The sequence below is a fragment of the Centroberyx gerrardi genome, chromosome 11 (assembly GCF_048128805.1).
Source record: "Centroberyx gerrardi isolate f3 chromosome 11, fCenGer3.hap1.cur.20231027, whole genome shotgun sequence".
In the NCBI taxonomy this organism is placed as follows: domain Eukaryota; kingdom Metazoa; phylum Chordata; class Actinopteri; order Beryciformes; family Berycidae; genus Centroberyx; species Centroberyx gerrardi.
Window position 1 is genome coordinate 6988814 of NC_136007.1, and position 26258 is coordinate 7015071.

The window sequence follows — 26258 nt, forward strand, 5'->3', positions numbered from 1 at the left end:
AATGACAAAGCAGTATCATTATTCCAGTATTTAGCATTAGTGATATATGATCTCTTCGTTATATGTTTCTGTTGGATCTCTGCTCTAATTAGCTACTTGTCTCTGTTGTGAAAATGTGACTTTATTGTTTGTGTCACTGAGGAAGGTCAATAGAAGTCACTGATGACTTAATGCCTCTTTAATAGGCCTATATTATGCAGATACATCACAGATAAACCTTATTGAGCGGTAACTGAATAGCCTTTATTTGTAATTGAATACACTGAACCTTTAAATTATGAATACAAAACATCAGTTAAAGGCTTTTTCATTTTTCTTTGTTTCTCTCTTCATTTTTCTTTGTTTCTCTTTTCATTTTTCTTTGTTTCTCTTTTCATCATCACTGTTGCCACACCTTAGCCTAAATATAAAACACACAACCTGTTCCTGCTTTAGGGAGTGATGTCTTCTCTCTGGTGTATCTTGGTAACTTCTTCTCTATTTGTCGGTGAGCCAATAAAATTGCAGAGAAAGCAGCCCGCTCAACCAATAACAGAGCTGCGTCATCAGTCTCCGGTTGCTATTTGTGTCGGGCGCCTCTCTGCTGCTGCGTCAAGCTGGACAGAAACAGCCAGAAGAGATCGGAACATGGTGATTTACATTTTTAAAGTGGCGGAAAGAGAACTACAATGTCCTAGTTCGAGTAGACGTAGGCTACTGCTATTTTGCTGAAATTTTACTTGAATGGAAGTAAAATTACTGGTCTAAAAATGTATTTAAGAAAAAGTAAAAAGGAGCTAATATAAAACAGAGTAAATACAAGTATATTTAAAGGACAAATCCACAATTTCAATTTTTGTACTGTTTGACTAAATTTTGTCCTGTTGCATTGGTCTATATAGTTATCAATATATGCTGTGAAAAGGATATTTTTGGGGTAAATCCAACAATTGTATTTAATTTACTGCAGATCCCCATATCACTCAAAACACGTTCGTATACAAGGCTCTTATTTTGAAAGTTATGACCGGAAGTACTGGGATTTATTGCGGATAGCTTGTCATAAGTTTATCTCTAGGGTGGGACACCAACGACTGACGTCTCTCCCCCTCTCGCTCAGTTTCAATTCAGTCAAATCATATCTGGCAACCGGAGACACACGCGTCTTTTAATAGAGGCCAATTAGCACCTGGTCAGGCCGTTTTGTAAGCACTGGAAAAGACGAGAACATCTGGGGAATCGTTTTTCAAACCGAAATTAGCGTAACTATCGGCGACTAAACGCAGCGACCCCGAAACGCAGAGAAATGGACGAAAAGGTGTTTACGAAAGAAATCGATCTGTGGATCGAGCAGCTCAACGAGTGCAAGCAGCTGTCGGAGAACCAAGTGAAAACACTATGCGAGAAGGTGAGATATTGGTAACATTTTGTCTGTCACCTTAAGTTACTGTCAACGTCTTCTTTCTCCTCCTCGCCGCCTTCCAGACATTCTTAAAATGGCGTCTATAGTGTAACTTACATTTCATTGCACTGTCCGTATATTTTCCAAGCAGTATGAGTGGGTTAGTTTAGCTAGTTCTCTCTAGGAAATTTGAACCATTGCCTGCCAGAAATGATGAATTATAGCCAGTTAAGCTGTCACATCTAGGGCGTGTAGTTAGTTACTCAGGGTTTACCAAGCAGGCAGGGTCAGCCATGCTGTGAATTCAAGTCACATACCACATTTACTACCCTTCTCATCCAGACTGTCAGTGTGACCTGTAGCATCTTATTCAGCTGTGGCAGTAAAAGCTCCCCAGTTTAATTAAGTGAGACTGGCTGCTATTGCTTCAGATTATGTCACATTTTCTCCAGTTACATGGTGGCACATTAAAAGTAAGGTGAGGTATGACCTGCAGTTGGTGTTCGTCATGACACAAACAACCACCAATATGAAGAAAAGTCAATTATACTGTCAGAAATGCAGTATTTTATTCCTCTTTCCTAAGTTTGAAGTCTTGAAAAGGTGGGTAAACTCCTATTCTGTAAGTCAAAAAGGTGGGTGAACTGAGTTTTAAGTGGGTTTACCCTCCTCTACATCCCTGAATGTAACACTACATTTCTCCCAGGTAGTTAAGATAATTCCCTACATGGTTAACGGTTCACCTCTGACCGCTGTCCTTGACTCTGCTTCCAAATTACTTCTCAGTAGTCAATAAGTGGTGAGACTTTACTTGTTCAGCAGGCTATAAAATGTCACATTTTGTACGTACATGTGACACCGTAATCCTCAAATTGGTCAAAGATAAGTCCTGAGTATGGTAGTTGCTCTTCTGTTCTGACCCCTTGTCACTGCTCTACTCTTGTGTCTGATGTACTTCTCAACAGTTACAGGACAGTAGGTGGGCATGGTTCCTCATATAGTTCATCCAGGAAAGCATAGAGACTAAAAATAGAGACTTAAAAACGATGAGGTTCCTAGTCAGACTATGCAGCAATATGGTTTATTATGCTAATTATTTGGTGCTTTATTCCGGAGTTTTATATAATCATAAGTGCGTATATTTTTAGCTTAAGTTGTCCGGCTGTATCTTAGTGCACAAACGACCTAAAAACATTTCTTGTTTCTCAAATTTATTTCCCAGCCCTTCTCTCTTACATGGTCATTCCGGGGTCACAGGAATATTGTCTGACCCTTGACCTCCTAGCTGTTGGTTCGCTTGTAAAGTTGGTGATCTATGAATTGAAGGAATTGAATTCTACTGTTGCACTCATTGCAAGCCGCTCTGACGCGAGCTAAATGTACAATGTTTACAGCGACTAGAAGTGTTTGTGCTGTTCTCTAACCGTTGCCCGACAATAGGAAGACATCATTAAACTCACATCACCAACCGTCATCAGATTCCACGGACTTGTATGGTCTGAGCTGGAGCTTAACCCCAATCTCTCTTCAACACACTTTTCTCTCAGACGGGCTGCTGAATTCTGGCTCTGGATGAATGAGCTTAAAGGAGAAATCCTCCCTCGGATACTTTTGCACTGCTACATATCATCAGTCTGGAGTTATTTTGTGATGAAGTGTTGTAATTAACTTTTTTGTTGTAGTGATTTCCTACGTTTCCCAGAATATCCCGCCCCCCCCTTACTCAAAACACTGCATGTCTTGTGGCTGCATTGCATTCTGGTCTGTTGAGGCTGCTGTGGGTGGAGAAATTGGTCTCTCTGCCTCTTCTACGATGGATTTCTCCCTGTATGATTGTTGAACATCGGTGTAAAATGGTGGCTCTAGAAAGAAGCCCTCGCTCTTTGATTCTGCGGGGCTGACACCAAAACCTGACGTTTAATGTTGATGTTTTAGATGGCTGATAAATGTTCTGCTATCAAACTTGCGCTAGGTATATCACGATGTGACATCACATCGTCTACGTTTGTCCGGTTATCCATGGGAATAGGAAAAAGACACCACCAAAAAGCAAAATGGGCGGAGAAATGCAAATTACAACGGCAATAACTGTGTTTTAACAGTATTAAAATGTTTTAGGGTGGAGTTTTCCTTTGAGCTGGCTATCAAGTAGTGAGAGTGTGTGTTGTCCATCCAGAAGAGCATCCACCTTTAAATATGAACAGCCATGAGCTCTGCATGTGGTCCAGCACAAACACGTGGCGAAACCCCGATAACGTCAGCTGGATTTGTGCAGTTTTTGATCGTCATTTGTTAGGTCTGTTTTTCATTCTACAGTGCAGCTCTTTCCCTCTCAGCTCCTAAAAGGGCTGAAAAACTAGGCCCCGCACCATGTTTGGAGTGCTGCTGGCTGAGGGTTAAGGCCATGCTATTCTCAAGTGGCTTGTTAATCCCAGCATTGTTTTCGTTCTTGGTTCAGCTCTGATGGGGTCAGTTAAAATAGTTCGAATTCATTCTACGCCCTTGTTTCTTAAATGGATCCTCTGCTGGGGGGCGTCCCACACTGTAGCAGTGTATTGTCATGTGCTTGGGTCTGCTGTTTGAAAGACTGAAATTCTCAGTTGGGCCCCAGCCTGTTTGAGAACGTTGATTTTAGGGATGGTTTTGGTTTTAGGTTCTTTTCTGGTGGAGATGAATCAATGCTATTACTTCTGTGCCATCTTGTTTATGCAGGGAGGCAGTTGGGGAAATGACTGGTGTGCTTGCCAGAGGAAACTGTCCATGTATTTTGCCTGCATGGGCTTGAATTTAGCTCATGATATTCTGTGACCTATCTCTGTCCTCATAATTAAATCTACCTGCACTCTATAATCTGGAAAACAGACTGATAGGTGGGCCTATTGAGTAATAAACATCACAAATCATGAACATGTTCAAGGAGGACACAAGAACAAAGGCTTCACAGCACAAATATGTTGTCGTCTCTTTCCTGTCATTTTCCACTGTCTTTAGTGCAGCAGAGATGCCATAAAAATAGCCCTGAGGAAAAGGGAGAGGGGAAAGCTATTGTGCCCTGCAACTCCTTTAACAGTTGCTTCACCCCAAGGCTGTATCAGTATCACAGCTCAGCAGCTCATGAGGGCTCGTCTGCTCCAAACTAACGCTTGCCTGCCTCCATCCATCCATCCCCCTGTGAGTTCGGTTAATATATTCAGCAGAATGCGCCTCCGCAACAGCCAGTCAGCCTCCCTGATTAAAAATAGCCGGGGATGTGATTGATTCTGAGTTGCATCACCAACACTAACAAAGCCATTGTTGCTAAGGGGGATCTGAGTGTGTGACTCAGGATAACACTGTTCAGACTGACTCAGAGAGACGGCGCTCTCTGTTTTGGGATGTATGGGGGTGTGGAGGAGTCGGATGTGCTGTGTAATCCCTAGTCTTTTCATTTCTGCATTCCAGCAGTCTCCTCAGAAAAATGTTATATTGAAGTTTCTGCCTTTGCCTGGTGTGTGTGTGGGGGGGGAAGGGAGGATGAAGCTCATCATAATCAAGTACAGATTTCTGTATTCAGCATTGCAGTAACTTCCCCCATTGCTGACTCGTTTTGTTTACAGAGTAATGACATCATCTGTTTGATCATTTCATAGTGTTTATCCAGTTGCCGGTCGTAAATAACGTGAATACATAGAAGCTCTGTTCATCGGAAATTGGTTTTATGCGGCTGCTTATTATGCAGAGCAAATTTAATTAGACGCTTAACACGTGCCTCTTCCATCTTTTTCCAAAACAAACAAGCATATGTTTCCTTTCCATGACCATTCTTGATTTCTCCCTTCTAAAATACCCTTGGAAAATCATATAACCTTTCAGACATTGTTTTTGTCTTTGAGTTTCAAGCCCTGTATTGTTTTTCTCTTTGCTTACTCACTGACTCACTTATGAGGCACAGATATGCTTAACATTTAGCCTAGGCCTAATTAATTTGCATGCCCTTATGTTCAGTAAGTAAATCTGTATTTATATAGCACTTCAAACTGAGTTTACAAAGGTTACACAATAAAAAAGGGCAGCAAATGGTGTTCATCACAGTGCACAGCAACTGCAATGGTAGAGAGCAATGTAAAAGGCAAATAATACCAAATCAGAAGGAAAAGAAAAATAAATGACAGGATAAGAAGACACAAAGTCATCAAAGGCTGGGAAAATGCTGATTTCTGCCAAATTTCTCCTCATGCACCAGGATAAACCATATGACATCATCTAAAGCATGTGAGAATGATGTCATACTTTAGTCATATGAAGTCAGGTGATAGACCTTTGCCCATGTTAAATTCAGTTTAATGTGACTGTAGGGCAGTGGCCACAGACTAGTAGATCTCTGTGCTAGCCAACTGATTCCACAGTTGTACCAGGAAAAACAAATTGGAATAACTAAATCTGTGCAGCACTTAAAGTTATAAAATGCTGTAGCAATCAGTTACGTATGAATTTAAAAGAAGACTTGCATTCAGCAGAGCAGAAATGGCAAAACAATGTGACAGTAATATCATAACTATACAAATGGACATAAAGAAACAAAGACACGAAAGCACTCTACAGTTCGGCAACTGCCAAGTACACAATCAAATTTAAGATAAAAGGACTGATGAGTTGCCCTTAAGCACCTTTTAGTGGCAGTAAAAGATGCTTAAGAGCGACTCAGCAAAATTCAGAAACTGCCATAGTAGACAAACTGACCAGACACGGACAAAGTTTAACGTCATTTGGCTGGTGGTTGGTGTGACTTTACACCCTGATTATAGTGCTGTTGTCAGGAAGATGCTGATCTCTACCGTAAACTCCTCGAGTGATGTCATCGTTTGTTGTGGTTGTTGTTGTACCTAGTAGTCAAGCTTAGTCTTCCTCAGGTTGTCTCTAAAAAGACCTTTGACCACGTTTAACTCGCAGTTTAATGGGATTATATTGCTGCAGCTGGGGAAACTGCTGACTTCACTTCTCGGCACTCAGCTAAGCGGTTTGTTGACTGGGTGGTGTCTGACTCTGACGTCTGGGCCTTTAGTTATAATCTGGGCCAAATTTCTGCTGCAGGTGTGGTCGGCACTGTGGGCGAGGCGCTTACGTAACCGCTGCCGTCATCCCTTTCATTCATAGCTGGACTGGGATCACTGCTGCTTGTTGTGATTCGTTGCCTCAGGGATAAAAGGTTCTTACACACAGACTTTGGGCTTATCACCAAATCCAAGCTTAAATTGTGAGTTATGAAAAAGTTGTCTCGATGCCAGAGTCAGTGGTTCGCATTGCATTTTGGGTTGCTTTCTTCAGATTTATGTAACATGTCAAAAGCTAAAACTGAATTCTGTTTTACAAAGTATGAATAGTATGGATATATTATGTTTTCTATCATATTTTATGACATGTTCATACAATAAAATCTCGGGTAGAGTTGAAGGATATCTATAAAATGAGGCCCTGGATGATTTAAGTTGATGATTTACAGTATATGAAGTCATTTTAGAGTTCAGTCATAAGAATCCACTGCAACAAGTCATTCACTGCAATAACCTGCTATAAAGGCCTAATAGACCTAACCTTTATTTAACCAGGCTGGCCAATTAATAACATATTTCTACTTACAATCACACCCTGGCACAAGACACATGGTCTCTTGAGTGGAAGGGGATAGGGGAAAATAAAAAGTGTGTAGAAATCAAATCAAATCAAATCAAATCAGTGATTCAATAAGACCAACATATAGCATGGAAGTGAGAAAATATTACTTGTATCTAACAATTGCTACATCAAACAACAGGGGAGAGCAAGGTCATGGTGAGTGGGCCTCACACCAAGTTTACATTAACCAACTTCGATATGATAAGGTGAGCCAGATTAGGAAACTGAATAATATCTGATGTGTCATTACCATATTACTCATACAGTTCAGTCTAAGGTTACATTCTGAGTCATTTGCTGGAGAAGCAACTCGTTGTAGACATGTCATGATGAGTTGAGATGAATTCTGGGTAAGAGAAACGGCGCTGAAGGTTGTTCTAGTGTTGGGTAGGTCTCTCCTGGGGAAAATCCTCTGCTGCACAGGAAGTAATGCGTTTTACATTGCCGGTTTGTTTGGCGTAAACAGAAGAAGAACTGGGTAATTGCCATGAGCAGCGATAGCCACCATGGCTGAACAGACAAAGAAAAGAGCGACACCTACAGAAACTCAAACTGCATCAACAGAAAATCCAAGCTCCGCCCACACTGTTTGATTGACAGGTGATCTCGGGGAAGTGCAGTGCAGAAACACCACAGCAATGAGCGCTTAGCAACAAAGATAAAGACAAAAAAAAGATACTGCAAAATCTCGAGGGTTACCACTTTAAAAAGATACTGCAGAAGTCATTTTTAATTACTTTCCCATTCCTTCAAAAGTATTGTTTATTATATGGGCTTTATATTAGAAGCCCAAAACCCAGAGTACATTTTTAGACTTGCCTTTAGTTGCCAAAATCAGTATGGGCTATGACAAAAAAATCCTTTGGAAAATTTGTGTGCCCAGACAAAAAGTTTTGAAAAGCGCTGGCCTGGATACTGACTGTGCTTCACTGCCCAAACTTATATCTCTCCTTTGTTGTTTTGACTTTTCTCTCTCTTTGCTACTCAAAATTTGAAGGGTAGCCTAATTGGAAAAAAAAACCTCACTAATCATTTCAATTCTGATCGAGTTTCATGGTGTATGAAGATAAGTGGATCTCACACTCACTCTCAAGGTGTACCTTTTTGTCATTAAAAGAAAATGAAAGTCAAACGACAACATTCAACTCAATTGGCTTAAGGTAACCCAATTTTCTCAGTGCAATTTTTCTTAATGCATTTTAGATGTCTAGCATTTATTTAGCATTATATTGTATAATATCATAAATGCAACCCCTCTGCTTCTGAGCATGCAGGGCTTCAGGCGTAAGTTCCTAACACTGAATAGCATGGTTTGCCATAGATTTTAGTGTATTTGTGTTGTGTGTTAGCGTGCAATGGTTCTGAAAAGGTGGACCGCCTTTTGTGTAACTGTCTGAAAACAGTCCGAGTCAGACAGACTGACCTGCCCCATTTAAAATGCATGTTTGTTTATTTATTTTGCTTGCTCGGATTAGTTAGCCTAATTTCCCCCCATCTCTGTGTATTTCCACTCAAATTAACTAGGATTGGAATGAAAATAAATTGCCGTTCCATTTTTCCTTTTTTTTTTTTTTTTTTTTTTTTTAATACAGGCATCTAGAATATTCTCTCTGGCTTATGGACTCAATGGCTTTACAGATAGAAGCACTGGTCGGTCAGTCTGTCAGCCAACTCGGTAATTGAAAGGCCTGCTGCCACATGGCAGTATAGGCACGTGGAGTGTGTGTATGTGTTTATATGTGTGTAATATAGGTCAGCATCGTGCAGCGCTGCAGTCCTGTCCCGTTCAGCACCACTCTGCTCACTGAGGCTCTGTCTCTGTCTGTCCCATCTGCCAGGGTGACAGGCTGGCTTCAGCACTCTGTCAGCATCAGTTTGCTCTCTCTCTCGCTCTCTCTCTGTGTCTCTCTCTCTCTCTCTCTCTCTCTCTCTCTCTCTCTCTCTCTCTCTCTCTCTCTCTCTCTCTCTCTCTCTCTCTCTCTCTCTCTCTCTCTCTCTCTCTCTCTCTCTCTCTCTCTCTCTCTCTCTCTCTCTCTCTCTCTGCTGACTTGTCGTTTCAATACATCTTATCATCCGATCACACCAGGACGCATTAAGTGACAGGTCGTAATGCACAAAAAATCTGATCTTGCTCGCATTGCCATTTTCAAAACCAGATATGGAATTTTTCTGAATTATACATGGTTTGGACCCGATCCAGCCACAGTGTGCATACAAGCAATATACAGAGAAGTAGTGGGACAACATGGATGCTTTTTAACACAAAGCACAGCTCTGAGTGTTGCTATGTAACAGAGAGACCAAGAGCACCATGGGCACAAGGAGCATTACGTCATTCACGTCTCTATGCAACACAAAGTTTGACAGCAACTTGCAAGCTATCCAATTGGTGTTAGCTTGCTGACCTGAAGTAAGAAAGGGGATAACGCTGTTAAAAAAATGAAGATGGACAAGAGAAAGTCGGTGATTGCTCGGTTTGCTCTTGGAGAACAGGATCAGAAACCCATTCTGGAGCATGGAGAGTTTTATCATCTCGTCTAAGAGCTAGATACCGTCCATTTCAAGACTATTTTTGCTCTGATGTAATGCTCAATGAGGCTTAAGTGGAGACATGTTCAACTTGGAGTCAGTCACATAATTTGGAGGACATGCGTGCCTTCCACGACTAAATTATTGAAAATAACTGGGGGGAAAAAGGGCGCTTTCAAAAAGCCCTCCACCCCACTTCTGTTCCCATTGTCCATTTTGCTTTGATTTTGCAGATGTCTCTCTGTCTCTCGCTCCATTTCTCCCTTTCAGCTCAGTACAACAGACCTGTCTGATGGTCGTCCAGCTCAGGTCCCGGTCGCTCTCTCAGCCTGAGGATTTATTTGCTCTAAAGCTCCTTAAAACAGCTAAACCTCCCGACCGACCCCTCGGTCAGACCAGACTACCAAGCTAGACAGACTCCAGGAATAGGTCATGTTGCAGGCCTACGGTTTTAATATTAATGCCGTTAAAAGCTTGCCTTATTTTATTTTTAGTTTTGTTTGTGTCAAATCCAAGTATAATCTGCCATATACTGGTGAAGGATATGTAGTGAAGCACCTGGTTAGTAAAAGAAATTAATAGAATATTCTGAGCATTACTATAAAACCTCCACAAAAAACCTTTTCACTTTTCAAAAAGTGACTTAACTTTATTAGTATTTCTTGTTGAAACCAAGGGGCACTGCTAGCTAAAAGCTACTCACAGCAACATAGTAAATTAATGATTTTCACTTTCTCACCACATCTTTTTAGAAGATGACAGTGGATTTAGGGAGTGGATCATTGGCAACAAATAAAAGCTAGTCAGCCCATGAAATGTCATGCATCATAACAGTGAGAGAGGTGTGCGCGTTAAGAAGTCCTACCAGTTAATCATTGCCTCCATTACTGTAGCTTCCAACACCATACATGCAATAAAAAAGAGAATCTGTCATTATGGTGGAAGGGATTGGGGTCTTTAAAAAGCTAACTGATGCAGAATAAAGCCTTTTTTTGTGAATCAGCTGGCCGGAAAAACAATCCACTGCCTATATGGATTTCTCCTTTTCATCAGCATGTGAGTTTCTCTTGTTTGCAGTGAATCAGCAGACAACAGTAACCAAGTGTTTCCTCTGAAAACACCAGCGGCCATATTACCCTCAGTTCTTGCAGAATCATGCTGATTGACTCTAGGAATTGCTGTGGTATAACTAGTGCTGTCTTGCCAACTGTTGCAAAGGCAGGCCCACAGGAAACAGCACATGCACATATACACACACACACTTAACAGAGTAGGGGCTTATTTCCTTGGAGAGATTATGGTGGTGGCGGTGATGGGGGTTGGGTTGTAATCACTGTAGTGTCTTTATTGTGGACCCCAGTACAGGCTGATGTGGAAATTGTGCAGTTATGTTGTCAGGAAATTGTCCCTGTGCTGAAATCAAGATAGAGAAAAAAAGACAATTACAATGTATGGAGCATGTGATTACAATGCAGGATCACACGGGTTGTGGTGCATTTGAATGAGCAACACACAAGGAATACACTATCAGCTAGCTTCACTGCTTATGTAAATTGGGAAAAATGCAGCGCGTTAAAATAAGATCAAGATACACTGATTTTAATGCTTAAATGTAGATAACTATATTGTTTTTTTTATTTGCTAAATCAAGATAGCAATGTTTTCGTTTGATTTTCTTTCCAATAAAACGTAAATGCAAATGGGTTCAAGTAATAAAGTCGAACACAAAATGACATACGTGATATAAAGATGACGAATTTGCCTTATCGCTCTAGTCTTTCATTTAAGATGATGGGGAAGAATAATTTTTCCCATAGCGTTTCCTCACAGCAGTGTTTTTCAAAGCCAGTGTCAGGAGGATTTATAATTGTTTTGAAGGAAGATTAAAATAATGCATCTGATACTGTATATTTCCAATATTATTTGTCATCTTGATTTTTTTTTTTCTCTCTCTTTCATGGTGAGATGTTTTTAATCTCCTTGGGGTTACTTTGTCTCACCTGCACAGTTTTAGTATTCCTCACTTTTCCCTGTTTTTTTTTTTTTACTCTTAATTCAAGCACTCAAACTGACTGCCTGTGTGTTTTCTCCAGGCTAAGGAGATCCTGACCAAGGAGTCCAACGTCCAGGAGGTGAGATGTCCGGTGACGGTGTGCGGCGACGTCCACGGCCAGTTCCACGACCTCATGGAGCTCTTCAAGATCGGAGGGAAATCTCCAGACACAAACTACCTGTTCATGGGAGACTACGTGGACAGAGGGTACTACTCCGTAGAAACCGTCACTTTACTAGTAGCACTTAAGGTAAGTGTTGTGTGCGTAATTAATATTTTTTAAAAGTCCTCTCGCCTTTTTGTTTTGTTCCAGGTTCTCAGAGTAAAAGACTGTAAGCTGAAAGTTGAGAATCATTTGAGTATGCTAGTATTCCTGCCAGGCCTGGGTCAAATAATTGATAACTTATCTGACACTATGAGACCCTAACCCTAATGGTGTAAACCCCACCTATATGGTACTACAAGCAGGATTACAACCACATTAAGCAAGACTTTCATGTAAACATACACCCGTCTTATCGGCCTAAATCAGGGATGGGCAATAATGTGCCATGGAGGGCCGAGAGTCTGCAGGTTTTCATTCCAGCCAAAGACGACGCCAGGTGATTTCACTGATTGGTTCCTCCTCTGTGGTTGAAACTGTGCTAATCAGTAAATCACCGGGTGCAGTGTTTAGCTGGAATGAAAACCTGCAGACTCTCGGCCATCCACGGCACGACTGCCTATCTCTGGCCTAAATCATGAAGTGGGGCTGCAACAGTGATGAACATCCCATTCCCCCTAATTGAGATGCTGTAGATTCGCCCTATTTGCCCCCATTGAAATTCTGGTGTGGGGTATGTACGCTTGGCGGGAAATCTTCTGTGCGCACAGGCAGTGACGAATCATACTTGCTCCTAAACGGCAGCAGTCCAGAGACTCTCCAACGATGGCTGATTCTGCTACAAAAACATTTTCTTCACCTTCACCAGCCACTAAGAAGAAGAAATTTAGGTCAGAGGCGTGTGCAGTTTACTGACAAAATGTTACATGATTTCTGGGTAATGAAGTCCTCTGAAAAATCCAAACAGTTCTCTCTCTTTGCCACTTGGGGCCGCCAAAGTATGAAGTTGCCTAGTGCAGTTTTAAACAAACTCTTAAGAATTATTTGCAGGTACTACTTAACCAAGGTCTGACCTTTGCCACTTAACATTTATACGCATACAATATATCTTCATGCCACCTGACTGCCCTTTTTCTTTTTCGAATTATATTTTTTGTACAAATTTCTAGTCTCCTAGATTTAGGGGCATGGGGGGATTCAGAAACTTTTCAGTTTGCAGGTTGAGAGCAATCAGTCGTTTCTTGTGTTTCGGCATGCATGACGGGGGTGGAGAAATGAACATACAGCTCTTTATAATTCTTGGTAACCTCTACCCTTCTATTTCAGGTCCGGTACCGGGAGCGTATCACAATCCTCAGAGGGAACCACGAGAGCAGACAGATCACACAAGTGTACGGCTTCTACGACGAGTGCCTAAGGAAATACGGCAACGCCAACGTGTGGAAGTACTTCACAGACCTGTTCGATTACCTCCCCCTCACTGCCTTGGTAGACTCTCAGGTGAGGAGGCGCGCACGTTGCGTTCAGGGTCGGTTTCACAGATAACGAGGTTTGGTCAGTTATAGATTGAGCTACTTGCTTTAGTGGACATTTTCTATTCAACTAGACTTCATGGTGAAGCATTAAGTTGAATCTACCTCTAATTCTGTTTAATTAAACTAACATGTATAGCATTACAAGTATTAGTGAGATGAGGACAGACTGTTGGATTTAGAGAGATGATCAGATGGAGAATTATTTGTATATTCCACTAATACTACTCTCATCCTTTTGCCTCTCTGTTCCAGATCTTCTGTCTTCACGGAGGCTTGTCGCCGTCCATAGATACATTGGATCACATCAGAGCGCTGGACCGTTTACAGGAAGTGCCACATGAGGTACAAATAATACTTGATGTGTCTAAACTCTACGAAAGCAAAGTTACAAGCTGCTTCACATTCAGGAATTTAAAAACGACGTACATTAAAACAATGAATTGAACAGAAAATGGCAAGAAATGAATGTCCTTGATTGCAAAATGACACTAATAGCATAACAAATATTGGTCAATAAAAGTAATGGATTGTATTGATACTCGATATTGACCCACTTAAAGTCACAAGGAAATGGCATGTAGATGGTATTTTGTTTCCATAATTTAACATATTTCCGGTTGAAACAGGATGTTGGGAGGGGTTGTTAAAAGGCAAGGCAAGTTTATTTATATAGCACATTTCATACACATCGGCAATTCAAAGTGCTTTACATAAATACAAGAAAAATAAAGACATAGGTATTAAAATCACATTTAAAAAGACAAAAAGATAAAAAAAGAAAATATAAAATAATCAGATGAGTGTTGCACTAAATTTCTTAAAAAGCCCTGGCGAACAGAAAAGTTTTAAGCCCTGATTTAAAAGATTCTAAAGTGGAGGCAGACCTTGGGGCCGGTCGGACAATAACAAACTTTGGGATTGTCTTAGGAAAAGGAAACAAAAATACTCTGTCGTACCATGTTGGCACTCTTCTCACTTTGAAAGTTGTGAAGTTGCAGGTTTTATATAATCAGAGGGAAATATATGTGATGGTGTTATTGGTTGGAATTTTTATGTGCGTCTCTTAGTACGTCATCATGAAATAACCACTAAAATATGCCTTTTTCTGGGTAGTAAAAGTAATGGGATTTTGATAGAAAAATACTAGATAATAAAAATGTACTACTTTTTTTTTAATGTTTATTGTTAAATATGTTATGATGTGGAGAATTTCATTTCATTGTGACTTTAAAGCCTAATCTGTATCAGCAGTGACAAAGAGGTATTGTTGCATCCCTGCTAACCCTTCTTCTTCTTCTTCTTCTTCTTCTTCTTCTCCTCCTCCCTTCTCCTCCTCCTCCTCTGCAGGGTCCCATGTGTGACCTGTTGTGGTCGGACCCTGACGACCGCGGCGGCTGGGGCATCTCCCCCCGCGGGGCCGGCTACACTTTCGGCCAGGACATCTCCGAGACCTTCAACCACGCCAACCGCCTCACACTGGTGTCCCGCGCCCACCAGCTGGTCATGGAGGTGTGTGTGTGTGTGTGTGTGTGTGTGTGCGCGCATCTGTCTGTCTCTATCTGAGATTCTGCTGCTGAGGATGACGGTGTTCAGGACAGGAAACTGACTTTACATCCACTGGCCACATTGACTGATGGATTCCAAAATTCACCAGCCACTTTCACGATTTTACTAGCCAAATTTTTAGATTAAGACAGGACCTCTGAACGATTGTTGGTTGTCTGACAAAGTGGCTGGTAGAGTGGACAGACTTTCTTGGCACAGTCAAAAATGATTATAATACTAATAATAATAGGGTTAGGGTTATTTATAGAGCACTTTTCTTAACAAGTTACAAAGTGCTTTACAGGAATAAAACGAATGACAATAAAAATAGAATGAGAACAAAAAGAAACAACACAATTTAAAAGAACACAGCACCAAGAAGATTTTACAAAGAACAGGCTATAACATCTAAAACACTATTATAAACAAGTATGTTATCAAGAGAGATTTAAAAGATAACGCCACACAGGTAAGGTGATTAAAGAAACAGCCACAGGATTAACGAAAGGTGTTTTTTCAATTACCCACACTTGGCCTGTGTTAATTTCCCAAAGACATGCAGTACAACCAAAACGTGGATGGATGTATTTTTCAAAGCCAAAACTCCCCCCAACCACCGCTGCAACAAAACAACGATACGGCAAACACTCGCATCACAAGCCTGCTCGCTTACTCAAAGTTGGACAACATGTTGTACAGCTTAGATTTGCATTACAGTCGCTCTTTTTTTCCTGAATTATGCATCTCCAGTGAATTATACATCTGCTTCCCCCAGGGTTACAACTGGTGCCATGAGAGGAATGTGGTGACAATATTCAGCGCTCCCAACTACTGCTACCGCTGCGGCAACCAGGCGGCCATCATGGAACTAGACGACACCCTCAAATACTCCTTGTAAGTACGACAAAAGACTCGGGGTGGTGCATGTAAATCCTTGTGGATCTCCACAAGCTGGAGCCCTGCCCGAGTCAAGAGGATAATAGTTTGTATGATCAGTATTTGGGTGAAATGTTAAGTGTCTCAGATGGTGCTAGAAGGTTTGCTGAACTTTTTAAAATAAAATTTGCTTGTTATCAATTTAGTAATATCCCAAAATCATAGTATCATGACTATATGACTCCACTGAAAGATGATAAATGATAATATTGAATTATTGCCCAGCTTTAATTTCAGTCACGATACATTTGTGTCAAAATATTTGATCAACAAATCAAATTTTTGTTTCTCTGTTTTTTCCCCAGCCTGCAGTTTGACCCTGCGCCTCGCAGAGGGGAGCCTCACGTCACTCGCCGCACCCCAGACTACTTCTTGTAAACTCTGACCTTCGACCCCTGTACAGTACAGTCCGGTATTGCCATGATATATGAAACTACCTTCAACCGATAACAACGTGAAAGAGAGATAAAGGGGAGGGTGTGGAGACTGGGGGCTACACAGCAGTGTACATTGTATATTCACACAAAGACCTAAATAAGCATTTAGCAAAAAAAAAAAAATGTCTGTGTCTATGGATGGACCAAAAGGTGTGTGCCATAATCATTACAATATTCATTGCTGAAGACCCGTGTTGATCCCCCCCCCCCCCCCCCCACTACTATGTAAACAACAGTGATGTTTTAATTCCTCATCCTGAACCCTTCTAGCTCGACTGACTGCACCCCGGTCCAAGGCGAAAGCAGCAGTGATGCATTGTTACTTTAAGTGCGGCTGTTTGAATCCCACATTGCCACGGCTGCTTAACGTGGATTCCTTCATATTTTGAGAAATTTAAAACACGATCTGTTTGCACTTTTGTAAATCTAAAAGAAATGTAACATATGTCAAAAGATGAAGAGATTTCACACTACAGAAGATTTTACTTTGTGATTTTTTTTTTTTGGATTTATTATTTTTTTAATTACCAATAAAGCCCCCATCAGGCAACTTGTACGCAAGGTTTTTGTTCTCCAGTATAATAACTTTCAAGGAAAACCTTTCTTATGCAGTTACCCAGCCTGGTGTTTATGGCAGACAGATGATGGAGCACTCATCCATGTCAATTCACTCTCACTTAAAAGTCTGTATTAACCAAACCATTTGAATAATAAAGACAAAGGTGGCTCCTTGAAGTGTGTGTGTGTGTGTGTGTGTGTGTGTGCTGTTTTCACCGTCTTTATTTCTGACTTTGACCTGATCTGTGTGAGCCAGACGACAACTGGTGAGACGGTCCGGCTTTGTAAGGCCACTTTGTACTTTTGTCCTGTGATTAATTTTGAATTTACCCAACTGGAAGCCAACCAGCTAGCCAGTAGGTCAGCCAGCTGGCCCGCTGGTTGGCCGGCAGCGGTGCATTTGAGGAATTAGTTCAAGGAGTGTGTGTTAGGAGAAGTCTGTACACCGTGACCCCCTTCTTCCTCTAGGGGAATAGATTTACCAGTAATGGTAATTAAGATTTTAGGTGGTGTACTCTGGTGTAAATGCCTAGAAAAGAGGTTGGTGTACACTGTATAGCCTGCCACCTATTGGCAGAACACAACTCTATGAGCTTTGATACCAAATAAGGATTTTTATTAACGCCTTTACTTGATTAATAATTGGAAAAAAACAACATACAATTCATAGTATTCTCATGATGTCACATGCATTTTCTATGGTGCTTTACCATACACACAGCTCATTGGCTGTGGCTGTCATTTGATTATAATCACCTGTTATTTTCCTACCAAGATGGCCGTATGGTGATGTAACAGAATACTATGAATATAAGAAATTATGGTATTTCTCACCAAGACAAATTAATACATTTTCATATTCAAATGTATTTTTCATACTCCGTAAATCATCTTGGGACCCACTGAGGGGTCCCGACCCCCAGGTTGAGGATCACTGCTCCCAGGTAATAATCTTGCTGTCTTCAGGTGCTGTTGGAAACGACGCAACAAAATGGTACATGCCACTGGGAAAGTTGAGATTTTCATACCGAGCTGCCAATATGGCATTTAGAGGCGGAGAGCATGGACTCCGTGAATGTTACTGTATTTTATTGTTTGGCATTTTATGTAAATAACTAGGCTGGTATTATGTTTCTATTGTCAATCTTTGTTTGATTTTTAGATGTCACGCATAGGCATATACCACCACTTAAGTCTAAATTCATTAACATGTAAACTACATGCCTAATGTGCATTTTCTCCTCTTCATTCTCCTGCCGCAGCACAAAGTTTAAAATGAAACAGCAGTCTCCAAAAAATGTTTTTATTACAGAGGCTGTTCTGTTATTTCCTACAAAAAGCAGGAGTATTTTAGTTTAAGAGGAGCACTTGAAGGCAACATCTAATCTATTCCCTGCTTTTGTAGGTCAAAGGATCCGAGGAGAAAGCGCCTCTCTACAGTAGCTGATGAAATCACTACATTAATAAGAATATAATTAAAATGGAACTTTATACACATAAACCTAAAGCATATATTTTCATAATCTCCAAAGTTACTCGGTGTGTATTAATTGTTTGAAATAAATTAATTTATCCTGAAAGGACTGCCTCGTTGTAAATTTGCATATGCAACCTTTAATCGAAAAAACAAAACAGTCTGTTCCATTCCTTTCCATTAACTTGTCACTTATGATTAAGAAATGTATGTGTCGTGATTTAAGTTAATGCAAATTTGCATATAATTTTACTTACTTTGTTTTTTGTTTTTTGGAACACAATTATATTAGCTCAAAATGTTTACTGAGGAATGCATTACATTTCAGAACACACTAGTTCGTGAAAGGTCCATGTGAAAAGGCGCAGATAGACAGCAGAGCAGCAGCCGCCTCCTCCTTTTTCCTCCCGCACTGACAAAGCGACTCGTCTGACCAGGTTTTACCAGAGACTTCCACTGGCTGTTTGTTGCCTACGCGCCTGACTTCAGGGGAATTTTACCTTTAGATTTGATTAAAAACATTCGCGGTAAGTCAATTTACAAAGCCGAAGATATAATTAACATTTTATTCAAATGTGGAAGTTTAGGTGAATTGATTAGCTATGTTGTTTACGTCCTAATCTCATAGCCTGAATGTGGTTGGTAAGAGGCCTCGCTGGCAACGCAAGGTGCTAATGCTAGCTAACGTGCTAGCTAATGCTAGCTGCTTGGCTAGCTTACTGGTTAACGTTAGAGGACAGTTTTGTTGGTAAAACATTAAGCAGCTTTTGTAACGTTAGCTTGACTTTCAGACTTAAAGTTTTGTGCAGTCATGAGCGTTTCTTGAGTCAGTTATCCTAACATATGCTAATAGTAACGTTAACCTAGCGAATTAGCTAGCTATTCGGTTAGCATTACCGCCGTATAGCTAACGTTAACTGATTAACATCGCATTGGTTAGCTTGGAGCTAGCTAACTAGCTAACTGCTACTTGATGTCGATTAAGTTTAACCTGGCAGTAGCAGCGCCTGCGTAGGTTACGTTCTGTTTATAGCAGTACCCGGGCTACCCAACTTTACTAACCCTGAATTGTGTGCACTGTTTCATTATCGACAAGTTTGTAGCTTATGTAAGTTAGTAGCTACCAGTATAGCCATCACGTAAATGTTAGCTTTAGCGTTAGCGATAACTCATCGTTAGCCAACGCAGTAACGTTATTCGTTTCATAGCCGTTAGTAAGTTTGCTGCGTTTGCTGCTCACACCTGCTTAATAACCGGATTATTGTGTTTTCCAGATAATGCCCACAATAAAATTACAGAGTTCTGATGGGGAGATCTTCGAGGTGGATGTGGAGATAGCCAAACAGTCGGTCACCATCAAGACCATGTTAGAAGGTATAACTAATGTTTATTAAATGGTTTTAAGTCCACAGCTTGCCACTCATAACTGTGTCAACTGGCGTTAACTGCAGTGTAACATTAAGTGATCAACTGGCATGTCATGGATAACAGGTTGCTGGATTGCACCCATTTGAGGATATTTTCTAGTTATTTAATTTCACCTGTTAATACAGAGAGTAAAATACAGACTTTTGACATTCATTGGCTCTTTGACAGATTTGGGAATGGACGATGAAGGCGATGATGACCCAGTTCCCCTCCCTAATGTGAACGCTGCTATCCTAAAGAAGGTATAACACACACATACATGTGCATACACGCACACACCCCTCAATCAGAAAAAGTTTGAGCAAGAGTCTGTTTTGGTGGAGTGGTGCAGCAGTGGAAATCCTTAGTTGTCTTGCTGTATCCTTAGTTGTCTTGCTATTTTAGGGGCTCAAATATATAGAGATGGCCTGTACAAGGAATGTCATGATTTTCTATTCAAGGAGTTTACTTTGATTTGTAAGACAGATGAGCTGGCCCAATGAGAAACTACTGTAAAACGTCTTAACAGTAATGTGGGTGTTTGTCTGCTTCAACACCAACCAAGCAGGAGTTAGTGACAGGCCATGATGGGATATTGTTTTTATTTTATGTGCACATCAAACTGAGAAGCCAAATTTGAGTAATGTATACTATGAACACATACTCATGATAAAATACTGTGTGCATGGTCTCCCATTTCAGTAATAATCTGCAATACCTTTATCAGAAGTATACAGTCATATCATGGCTTGTGATGCATTTTGATTTGTTACATAAGCTGTTTTATCACTTACTACTGTATCACATCCATTTACCAGTCATTGCTAACATGTTGCAGTGCATCCATTGCATGTTGAGACACAATCTTCTAGTTTGTGCCTGTTTGTCTTTGCTTTAATTTGTTAATGCCAGTTAACTAGGCATTAAGAAGGCTGTGCAAGCAGGTTTTCTTTGTGTCTTCTACAAGTTCTGATGCAATAGCTGCAGTTATTTAGACCAGAGGTTTTTAAGCTTTTTCAGCCTGCGACCCAGTTGGAGAATTTTAGTCTCACCCTAGGACCAATGTTCATTAATAATAATATTATTAAACTTCTTTTACATAGCACTAAAAACAGTTTACAAAGGGCTAGAGAAACGCAAAACACTGTGACAGAAAATGAACAGCAATTGCATAAAGGCAAGTCTGTAAAAGTGTCTAGAGAAGTGATTTAAAAGATGACATTGACTTTGCCAGCCTAATTTTCATGGGCAGGCCGTTCCACAGTGTAGGAGCTCTGATGGCAAATAGCCTGAAGTCTAGACAGAGGACCGGCCAGAAGAGCTCTGCCTGAGGAGCTCAGGCTGCCCTCCAGCTCATATGGCACTAAAAGCTCTGAAATGCAGCAAGGCGCCAGACCTAGACTTGCTTTAAAGTGATCAGTAAAATCAATTCTGAAAGTCTCAGGTAACCAGTGTAGGGATGCAATGATTGGAGTAATGTGGTCTTTACGTTAGATCATTAAAATGCACAGCTACTCTTGGTCAGGTAGGGACCCACCTGAAATGGACCAGTGACCATTTGGGGCCCTGATGTCTGCTGTTGTGTTCTCTTGATGAGTAAATTCCTTCTTGGAACCTGATTTGCCTATTTGCCTCAACTCTCCTGCCTAGATGAAATTTGCATTCGAAGTCTAAACTGTGCTACTGCAACTGCATTCCTCAGTGCTATTAAACCTTTGTGCTCCAGCTGTAACACAAGGCTGATGGATGCTATGCGTCTGTGTTCATTGCTTAAGGTGTGTTTGTGTGTGTGTTTTTCCCTCAGGTGATCCAGTGGTGCACTCATCACAAAGATGACCCTCCTCCCCCTGAGGATGATGAGAACAAGGAGAAGAGGACAGACGACATTCCTGTATGGGACCAGGAGTTCCTCAAAGTGGACCAAGGCACCTTGTTTGAACTCATTCTGGTGAGTACAACTTGCTCACACACACACCCTGGAACAGTGTTTCCTAACTAGTGATTAATGACCCAACAGTGAGACATTCAGATAAGGGGTGGGGTCATTTCCCTTTCAACTCAATCAATTCAGGAATCGGATTTGGTTCAAAATTAGGGTGGGACATAATGCAGGGAGGGATCATTCAAAAGTCTAAACCAATGAAATATGAGTCAGGGAGAGAAGTCAATTTTAATTGATTGGAGGGGTGGGATTGTTAAAAAATCTGAGGGGTTTATTGGTTAGAAAATTATATTTATGCCTACTAGTGCAGCATGAGGTCACCATTAAAGATACTCTGTTTTCCAGGAAGTAAAAGTAATGGGAGTTAATTTCATGGGGACTTTAAGCCTCACTCAAATCAAATTGAACTGAACTCGTAGTCCAGTGTGTTCGCATTCCTAGGGAAACATTGTGTTATTCTGTTGTAATGTCATCAACAAAGTATGAGAGAATTCAAATTCACTGCCGGCAGCTGAATTATTTTTATCCAAACAGAAAGCATGGCACATTTGAACTGGCTCTCTGGAGTGCCGGTCCCATGTCAACCTGTTAAATTGTTGACTTGAGCAAACCGTGATTCAACATGGTAATCCAACGGGAACGGTTTTGGTAGATTTTGGTATCGTAGTTTGATTCCGAAATACGTTTACTTTGATCCACTACCGAAGCATCTCAGTTGTGGATATTAACTTTTTGCTTTAGGGCCCCTGTTTATTTGCCTTGTACCTGTACAGCTGAATGTGCATGTTTTTTGTGACCATGCTTTGCTGCGGTCTGTTTATTGCATTCATTGCTGCGGTGGAGCACAGAGCGCTTTCAGTCAGTTAGATACAAAAGTTGCTTAGCAACAGCTGGAAGATTGGAGGGTTGGGCAACTGCCCTCCATGTAGAAGAGGAAGGGATTTGAAAAGAGGGTGACAACTGTGTCTAAGGGGCAAAAGCACAGCACTAATTTTAGACTTTAATGTATTTTGTCCAGGGAGCATGCGGAAGGTAAACCGAGCAGAGCGTGTGGAAGGTAACCTAAGCAGCGCTGTGAGCGGTTGTCCTCACTCGCATGCAGCGATGGATTGGGAAATAGGGTTTGGTAGAGCTGTAGGCTTCCACGAAGTGAAACACAAGTCGATTGGAGCCACTGGCTGCTTGAATGTGTTTACATACGAAGCTAGAGCTTGCTGCTTTCTCACAGAGGCAGGTGTGTTGAATTCCTGCTTGTTGTTGTAGCTCAGTGGGTAGAGCATGGGATAAACTATTGCCATACTGAAAATGTATGAGCAGGTACTGTATGGGACTTCAGGTATCGGTGTCCACTAGATGGCTGTGTAAAGTTCAGTTGTTCCCACAGGTTGTTGGTTTAGTTCAGCAGCGATGGAGGGGAGGGGATGACTTGTTGACATTTTATTTGGAGACACCAGGAAATCAAAGTCTCTCAGTCTAGTCTGAGCTAATTGCCACAGTATCTTCCATCTGATTATCGAGGCTACGTTTCAAGCTGTCTCTCCATTCAGTTTGTGTCGGCACAGACGCACCCCGACTCAAACAAGCACAGATGCATATGTGCAATAAATTATGGCCATTTTGGTTCACTAACACACTTTCGGCGCTTGGCAACATTAAGTCTTGATTGTTTGTTTGAAAACTACATCACAGAGAACTGGCAGCTTTGTGCATCACGGCACCTGAAATGAACCAAAACAAAATATTACCACTGTATGGGTAAACGCTGATGTTGTCTCTTTCTCTCTCTCTATATCTTACTGCCACTCCCCCTCTCTTCATGTCGGTGTTGTGTTTTTCTATTTCAGGCCGCCAACTATTTGGACATCAAAGGCCTGTTAGATGTCACCTGCAAGACGGTGGCCAACATGATCAAAGGCAAAACCCCGGAGGAGATCAGGAAGACTTTCAACATCAAAAATGATTTCACAGAGGAGGAAGAAGCCCAGGTAGCATTTCCATCCATCCATTTATCTATCTCTCCATGTCTCCTTTCACCTCTCTCTATCCATCTGTTCCACTTTCCCTAATTTTACTAAGAAACTCCCTTTTTTAATCTTTTTTACACTTGGGTAACAAACTAAAGTCAGTCCCCCATGGTCTTTTACTTTGTAGCTGATTCGATAAGGAGCCTAATTGGGGGGGAAATTTGTCTTGGACACACAACCACAGCTGCTTCCACACACTCAGAACACATTCCCATTATATAAAACATTAGTTTACCTGTAATACAATTACAGTTCATCATACCCTCCACACTGATGTAATCCCTCACTATCTCTTGCCTGCCAACACTTGGAAGTGACTCTTTGTGATTTTTCAGGTTGTAATGCTGCCTCACCAAAGTTAAAAGCTGTATACTGTTATTCCTCATTTGCACCTGGCAGTAAAATCCAAATTTAGATAAAATACATGTCCAGATTACATGGAGAAGGCACAGATAAAATTATTTTTCTTTGTTTTTGAATACTGCTCTAAACTACTTTAGTACACAGATCCAGGAAGCATCCAGGAAGGACTAGAAAGTGGGTCAGAAGTGGCTTGAAGCCCCATCTGGGGCGTTATCTTGACACGTCTTGTATTGTGACTGACCCTTGTGTTCAAACTAAGTGTACAAAGTACACTCAGTACACTGAGTTTCACCCTCTTATCCACAATCCATGCCACGTATAATTGTTTCCTTAAAAGGATAGTATTGCGTTTTTAAGACGCATACCACATTTATCATGGTGTGCGAGTCAGAATTTAATTTAGCCATTGCTTCAATATATTTGAGGTATTGTTGGCAACACTAGTGCAAGTCAGAGGGCCCAAAAACCACTCCTCCAAAACATTTCTTTCATAGTTACAGAAATATTCCACCTAAGTTTTAACGTGGGGATTATTCGGCTCTTGAGCACCATGAAAAACAGAATATAAACTGCTCAGCAGGATCGGATGCAGCTGGGACGTTCAGATTTTTACTTCCAATTCATTTGAATGAGGCCACAAAAATAGCCTGAAAATCCCCTTTAACTTGTATTACTCCTCCTCCGCCCGACATCTCACCCGTATCATGCTTGAATTCAACACTTAAGGGAGGGATCATAGCTTTCGCCTGGATTCACCTGGTCAGTCTGTTTCATGGACATTGTTTATAATATTTAAGCAAACTGAGTGTGTTCTCCTTCCCTCCTCTTCATCCGCAGGTACGCAAAGAGAACCAGTGGTGTGAAGAGAAGTAAAGGGAGGATCCTGCCAACACTACCACACTGAAAAGGATTGTTCCAGTTAACTGGTTGCACTGGCGTTGTTCATACTTGTTAATATTTACATTTAGTATATTTAGAGCCACAGACGCCCTCCCCCTCCCTTCCTTCATTTCTGTATACCAGTAGCATGATCATTTTAACTTGCCTGTGTGGTGCAATTAATTTAAATTAAAGAAAAAAGCTCTTTTCCATTTTCACACGCTTTATCTTGTTTTGTGTATTCACATGAAATGGATAGTGGTGGTTATATCTTTTTTCCCTTTGGAGATTAGATTATGCACCTCTCATTTTCCCTATTTTTAATCGCTATGGTTGTCTTTTTTACTGGACATGTTTGTTTTCTCTTAGGTCAGCTGACTAAATAAAATGGCTTTTTTGACAATTGAAATGAAAGGTTGAATATTTTTTTTTGGTTATGTAAATGCATCAGTTTTGTGCTTTCATGTAAAAGGAGGATAAGCTGTCATAGGAAAACTGAAGTTTTAAGGTGGAAAAAGTGTGTGTGTGCATAATGTCCTGTGGACTAGAAGTACTTGTCAAAGAAGTAAAGTGTGCTGTCACACAACTTTGGGTAACTCTCATTCCTAATTCATGTTGTATTGAATTGGAAACTTTTCTCAGATCTGCTCTGATGATGGCGTTTAGGATGATCAACCATTATATATTAAAGAAGTAAATAAAAGATATGAAAAGGTTGATGTCTGTCATTTGTGTTTGTGTTTAAACTGTCAGGCACTGAGGAGCATGATCTTATGATTTATATTAGACATTACATTTGAGTTATCTGTAACTTTAATCCTCATTCTTGAAAACCCCTTAAATTGATTTTTGTTGCAACAAAGAGACATGGACAGATATTCAAAACACTTTAATACATCAAACAAAAACAAGAGTATTACATCAGAGGCAGAAGTCGTTCAATGCGTTAAAAAATACAAAAGACATCGTAGTTGTGTTCTCACTGATATGAACAGGCCCACAAATTAAAAACATGATAATATTTCTAGCACAAGAGCGCTCTCTGGTGGAGGAAAACAGTTTCTGCTGTACAAATGATCAACCTACACTTGAGTTTCTCCAAAGCTTTGCAAGCCGAGTTTGACGCTGCAAACAAAACAGTGAAATTAAAGCCTTCGTTTTTTGTTTGTATTTTTGGCACACTAAAGTTGGAACATGCACAGGTTGAGAAATAAACACGAGACGCCATCTGAAGGCTGCTGCGGTAACACGATCGACAGAAAATAGTAATGTAAACTTATGCACAAAATGCTTTTTCTCTTGAGGACAAACACAAAATGAATGTATTGCTTTTAGAAATGGTGGGAACTAAAAAGGAGTATCAGCTGGAACAGGTTGTTTTTTTTAGTTTTTTTTTAGTCATTTCTTTTTTTTTTTTTTTACATAAAAACATATAAAAGT

At 40.7% G+C, this 26258-nt stretch overlaps 2 protein-coding genes across 2 annotated transcripts; both read left to right on the plus strand.

Moving 5' to 3' along the window:
- The first annotated feature begins 1088 nt into the window (after positions 1–1088).
- ppp2cab (protein phosphatase 2 catalytic subunit alpha b) lies at positions 1089–16906 on the plus strand. Its single transcript, XM_071925001.2, has 7 exons — positions 1089–1387; positions 11656–11865; positions 13045–13218; positions 13506–13595; positions 14601–14762; positions 15574–15692; positions 16040–16906. The coding sequence occupies exons 1-7, from the start codon at positions 1286–1288 to the stop codon at positions 16110–16112; spliced, it is 930 nt and encodes a 309-aa protein (XP_071781102.1). The 5' UTR covers positions 1089–1285; the 3' UTR covers positions 16113–16906.
- Positions 16907–18601: 1695 nt separating this feature from the next.
- skp1 (S-phase kinase-associated protein 1) lies at positions 18602–25535 on the plus strand. The gene is made up of 6 exons (XM_071925009.2): positions 18602–18730; positions 19478–19577; positions 19800–19873; positions 21415–21558; positions 23397–23537; positions 24777–25535. Exons 2-6 carry the CDS (start codon positions 19481–19483, stop codon positions 24810–24812), a joined length of 492 nt encoding a protein of 163 aa, XP_071781110.1. The 5' UTR covers positions 18602–18730; positions 19478–19480; the 3' UTR covers positions 24813–25535.
- The last annotated feature ends 723 nt before the right edge of the window (positions 25536–26258 follow it).

What these genes read in the sequence shown, in the direction of transcription:
- ppp2cab (XM_071925001.2), top strand. Translation starts at nt 1,286, where the DNA reads ATGGACGAAAAGGTGTTTACGAAAGAAATCGATCTGTGGATCGAGCAG. An exon ending in CTTTACTAGTAGCACTTAAG is followed by an intron (nt 11,866 to 13,044) that starts GTAAGTGTTGTG and finishes CTTCTATTTCAG; the next exon opens with GTCCGGTACCGGGAGCGTAT. An exon ending in CTGCCTTGGTAGACTCTCAG is followed by an intron (nt 13,219 to 13,505) that starts GTGAGGAGGCGC and finishes TCTCTGTTCCAG; the next exon opens with ATCTTCTGTCTTCACGGAGG.
- skp1 (XM_071925009.2), top strand. Translation starts at nt 19,481, where the DNA reads ATGCCCACAATAAAATTACAGAGTTCTGATGGGGAGATCTTCGAGGTG. An exon ending in CATCAAGACCATGTTAGAAG is followed by an intron (nt 19,578 to 19,799) that starts GTATAACTAATG and finishes GCTCTTTGACAG; the next exon opens with ATTTGGGAATGGACGATGAA. An exon ending in CCTTGTTTGAACTCATTCTG is followed by an intron (nt 21,559 to 23,396) that starts GTGAGTACAACT and finishes TTTCTATTTCAG; the next exon opens with GCCGCCAACTATTTGGACAT.